General features: G+C 23.3%; 1 protein-coding gene across 1 annotated transcript; it reads left to right on the plus strand.

Moving 5' to 3' along the window:
• Positions 1 to 1499: 1499 nt before the first annotated feature.
• Positions 1500 to 1828, plus strand: LOAG_12025 (hypothetical protein; the record flags this gene model as incomplete). Its single annotated transcript, XM_003147539.1, has 1 exon — positions 1500 to 1828. A coding segment is annotated over one exon (303 nt), but the record flags the coding sequence as incomplete, so codon positions are not given.
• Positions 1829 to 5788: the final 3960 nt, after the last annotated feature.

Genomic DNA, 5788 nt, shown 5'->3' on the forward strand with positions numbered 1-5788 from the left:
ACTCTAAGTATTTCCTTCATCAATTGCCAAAATATAAACATATGCCAAGGATTTACAATGAATTAATCCTTTTCAAATTTTACATTAACCAAAATTTGTAAAGTTTATTCTCAAAAATGTTTGAAGAAAATTTTTTTAAAAAAATTTTTTTTTTAAAAAAATTCCTCGTTTTTTTTGATGTTATATTTTTTTAATCACTACTGATAAGAATTGATTTGGTTAATAGTTACTGTTGATAATAGTTACTGTTGTTACCGTATAACATAATATAAGTAAATTAAGCGATAACTATCTTTGAAATTTCTTTTTTCAAATTTTTGAATATTGTAAAAAACAATAGATAATGATATTTGTTTCTTTAATCTTATCTTTTTTTTTCTTTTCTCTCATAATTCTCTTTGCATAATTTACTATTATTATATTTGCATTTATGAAAATTTATTTATTTACCTATTTATTAATTTATTAGCATTGTTTATTTTTTGCATAACTTATCAATTTTATGCAAATAAATTTCAATAAAATAGCATAAATTTCATAAATTTTCAATTTCTCCAATAAAAATAATATATTTTAAGTTTATATTTTAATTAATCGATATATGATTCGATATATACTGATATATGATTAATCATTGTTACTAACTGATTATTTACTGATAAAGCGGCAAACAACAAATTTGTACAAAACAAAAGAACACTGCAATAAACAGATGATTGCAGTGCTGTAAATAATAGTTACTGTTGTTACCGTATAACATAATATAAGTAAATTAAGCGGTAACTATCTTTGAAATTTCTTTGAAATTTTCCGACATTCATTCTTCCAAAATTTCTTTGAACTTTTTTTTTTTTTTCATCAAATAGATTATTTTTCTTTTCCTCTCTCTAATAATTTTGTTTTTTTTTTTTCGTTCATTCTCTGTGGTATTTTCAGTTTATTCAATATTACGATAATCAATTTGATGATAATTTGTTAATCAAAAGAATTATTATGAAATCAAATTAATTTTATTGGTTTAATTTAAATTACTTTTATTTGTAGATTAATTTAAATTGGTTAATTTTAATTGCAACCATTAATTGTCTCATTCTCATCAATTCGATGTTTATCGTTACATAATATTGTTTTTTTACCAATTTTAACTTTCCTTTTAATTTTAAAACTAAAAAAAATTTTCCACTTTCTATTTCCTTTTTTTTCGAATTTTATTTTCTTTTTTAAAGGTTTTTTTTGAGTTTTTTTCTTTTTAAAGGTTTTTTACGGTTTTATCATAGAAAAAAAATGATGAAATGAAAAAAAATTAAAAATTACGAAAAAATTAAGAATTAAAAAAATTATTAAATTAACCTATAAAAAAGAAAAATTTTGCCTTCATCGTATTATAATGCTTATTAAATTTTATAATCTTTTTTTTTGCTGATTCATTTTTTAAATTTAAAATTTATTTTCTAATTTTAGTCTTCCTTTTTCCAATTAAAAAACCAAACAAATTATAAAATTATCTCTCTCTCTCTTTTTTTTTTTGTATTTTTTTCAACCTTATCATTATTTATATCATTCTCATTTCATTTTTCATTCACCATTCCTCTTATTATTGTCAATTTGAAATGATGAATATGCGAACAACTGACATTAACATTTTTAACAACTGTTCCTCAGAGTACTATCACTTTTGTGATATGCCATCCAAATGTCACCTCCCCCCCACCCCCCCCTCTCTCCACTATCATTTCATTTCGAACTTTTTTCCCCTCTCTTTTATTCATTTAATCTTCAAAGTTTTTCCTTATAAACTTTAAAATTTCATTATATTTTTGATAAAATTATGCAAATTATGTTTAATTCTAATTTATTATCATTGTTTAATCGAATAATTAAAATTTTCGCGGTAACTTTTTATGTATGTTTAATGTAATCATTCGTTATTGTTCTCTTTTTCCTGTTCACTTCTTAACAAATTTAAATTTAAATTTGCAATTTATAAAACTGCATTGCAATTGTTCAGAATGCACATATAATATTGATTTAATTAATTAATCAATTTATTTACATGCATTCATCCCCTATCAATAAATGTATAATTTATTTGCAGTATTATTATGCAAATATTTATGATTGCTCAAATATGCATGTAACATTTTAGAATTAATGATAATATTGTACAGGTAGTAGTAATATGGCATTAGTGACTTGTTGTTGTTGTTGTTTAGATACTAAGTGACCAATCGGGTCAACTGACCACCTATCTATTATCTTACTGATATCATCCCTCATCTCTTCTCATCTTCAACTTCCCATTCCTTTCTTCTAACTTCAAGTTCACCATACTACCATATCAAATTGCTCCATCTTTTAGTTTATCCCTTTCCTTTTCTCTTCTTTTCATTTCATTCTCTTCCCATGATGACCATTTCCGATAGATAAGATGATGCAAAGGCCAAATAAAGGATGACAATAAATTCATGGTATAGGCGACATTTTATGTTATACTTTCATTAATTTATTACCTATTTCTTTTTCATCATAATAAATATCATTTATGCATAAAATTCTCTTCTTAATAATTCACATTTAAAAATTTTATAACTTAATTATTCAAAAAAAAAATTTTATTTTCCAAATTACTTTTTAAATATTTCTTCCCTTTCATTTCTTACATCAATTTACATCATATTTTCATTTTTCTCTATTCAATAGCTAGAAATTGAAAATTTTTTTTTGTCAAATTTAATTTTAACTTTTATTTAAATTCATTCAATAAATTGCATCACAATTAATTCCATTAAAAATTTTCATTTATAAAATTGAATTTGTGGTTTAAAAAGAAACAAATGAATGTTATCGTTCATTTCTATGTTAGTTTAAATTAAACGATTAATTTCATTTAATGGCTTAAATCATTTATGGTTAAATTTTCACTGATAGGAATGATAAATGATCTGTGGTTGATCATAGATCATTCTTGATCACATTAATGGACCAAACATTATTTGCATTGCAATTTCAACAATTTTTCGATCAAATTCAACTTTTTTTTTCCTCACTTCCCTCCTCTAAGCAATTTAAATGCATTAAAGCTAACTGGAGACTTTTTTTTTTAGAGACAAATGCTTTAGGAATAGGATGGTATATTTAATTTTGGCTATTTGAATAGGCGCAAATGACATAAAATGAAATATTTGCTTATTTAATTTCTCGTTTTCTTTTCCGCTATTTTAAATTATAGGTAAGTCTTTTTTACCTTTTCCATATGAAATATTTGGAAATTAATTAAAATGTTGGGGACATCACCAAAAAATCGTAATGTTCTAGGGGAAAAAAGAAAAGATATTTCCCGAGAAATTTCATTTGAGAGAAAAAAAAATTTTGACTATTTCAAAAAGCACAAATGTTAATAAAATGAAATATTTGTTTATTTAATCTTTCTTTCTTTCATTTATTTTAAATTTTAATTAAATTTTTCTTCGAATTCTTCTATCTTTGCTAGACTCCTAACATTTTTTTTTCTTTTTTCATCAAGATTACGTGACATTTCTTTTAGTACAATGTCATTTGCAGGTTATTACTTTACTTTAGTAATTTAGCAAAGAATTCATAATTCCGGAAATGATGCGATCAACATTCATCATCTGGATTAATCCTATCATCCCTAACAAATTCATCAGGATCATCTTTTAAAATTAGAATACCGGAAAATGTCATATTTTCACAATGAATTTATCATCTCGGATAAAATCTTATCATTCCCGATGAAAAATCATTAGGATAACGCGAATTATCATCTCTCCAACGATTATCACATAAATAGTAATTGCCAAGATTAAACATATAAAAATTTAATTCATTTTGAAATTATTTTAACTTTTTCAAAAAATATTATCCTGCAATAATTGAAAAGTTTTTAAATCTTTTACCAATTCTTTTCCTTTTAATACTAGCTTTTAATGATAGAACTAATTGAAAATTACTTTAATAACATTTTTTTTTTCATATAATTCATATTACTAAAGTGATATGTAAATTTATTTTTAGCATTTAATCTATTTATGCTTGAAAATTTTTTTTTTTTGTAAATGCTCTTTAAATCCATCTTTGGAAATACCTCTTAAACCACTCAATCTTTTTGAAAGTTTTTTTTTGACGATACTTTTTTTACATCATTCTAAATTTAAAAAAAAATTCATTCGTCTGAATTCGACAAAGAATTTTCATCTTTTATTGGTAATTTAATTAACAAATAAATTGTAGTAAAAATATAAAATGGTACAAATTTGCAAACTTGTCCTAGGAAATTAGTATCTAATTTCAACAAAAATGTAATTTTGCCAGTAATAGAAATTGAATTAAAATTTGAAATGATTTTGACTGTTGTTTTATCAAAAATAACATTTTTGAACAATAGAAATTTGCTTAATTAATGCATGCAAATTTCATCCAACAGTTTTTTTTTTTTTAACAAAAATGTTAAAAGTTTAGAAATTGTCGAGGCCTGCAAAAATTTAATAAATAATATTTCGCTGTCTTTTAACAACGATTTCAATCTATTAATAAAAAATAAATTAAAATTTGAAGTAATTTTAACATTTTTTTTATTAAAGTAATATTTTGGAGCAATAAAAATTTGCCAAATTAAACAATTTGCTTAATGCATACTTTTTTAGAAATTTTTTTTTTTAGCAAATAATAAACTATGTGTTTATTTGCTAGAAAATATTCCATAATTTTGCTAAAATATTTTAAAAATTTACTACTATGCACAATTAGAATTCCTTATTAATATATCAAATTGATTGCTACATTTTTATTAACATTAAGCATATAATTTGCTTAATCGATTAGAGTAATTCAAAAATTTGAAATAATATTTCATCAGATTTCATTAATTTGTATGTTTTAAAGATTTCCGTTATTTTTACTATGATTAAAATAATCTTTCACATTCTGATAAACTGAAGATAATTATTACATTAATTAATTTCAACCAGGTTCCATGAATGTGTAAAAGATGATTGTTTAACATTACCACTAATTATTAATTAGATCAATTTATTGATGCAATATTTCTAGCAAATTTACGTTTAAAAATTGCAAATAGTTTTGAAATTATTAAAATTTGTTATTATTTAATGTAAAATATTGAAAAAAATCAATGATATTTGTAAGATATTAGCAATAATGACAGTTTGTTTCATGAAGTTAGTAAGTTGAAATGTCTTTTAAATTTGACAATTAACAAATGACATATTTGTTTGTGGCGGATATGTATGGTTAACTAATGACAAATTATCCTACTAGGAATATGACATAATTTGCATCTTACAATCCTTTTATCCATCTCTTGCAATATATCTATCCTTCCTAACTAATCTGTGATCTTATTTTAAAATGGAAATGTCACCAGTAGTTGTAGTAGTGGCAGTAGTAGTAGTAATGTTAATGGTAGTAGTAGTAGTAGTAGTAGTAATGGTGGTGGAAAGTATCTCTTATAGAAAATTCCAGAAAAGTCTTCCATTGAAAATCCCAGAAAAATCATCCATAGAAAATCTCAAAACAGTCTCCCATATAAAATTCCCGAAAAGTCACCCATGGAAAATTCCAGAAAAATCATCCATAGAAAATCTCAAAACAGTCTCCCATAAAAAATTCCCGAAGAATCTCCCATGAATTCCAGAAAAATCATCCATAGAAAATCTCAAAACAATCTTCCATATAAAATTCCAGCAATATCTTTCATCAAAAATTCCAAAAAAATCCCCCAAGGAAAATTCCAGAAAAATATCCTATG

The sequence above is a fragment of the Loa loa genome (assembly GCF_000183805.2).
Source record: "Loa loa unplaced genomic scaffold supercont3.152, whole genome shotgun sequence".
Lineage (NCBI taxonomy): Eukaryota > Metazoa > Nematoda > Chromadorea > Rhabditida > Onchocercidae > Loa > Loa loa.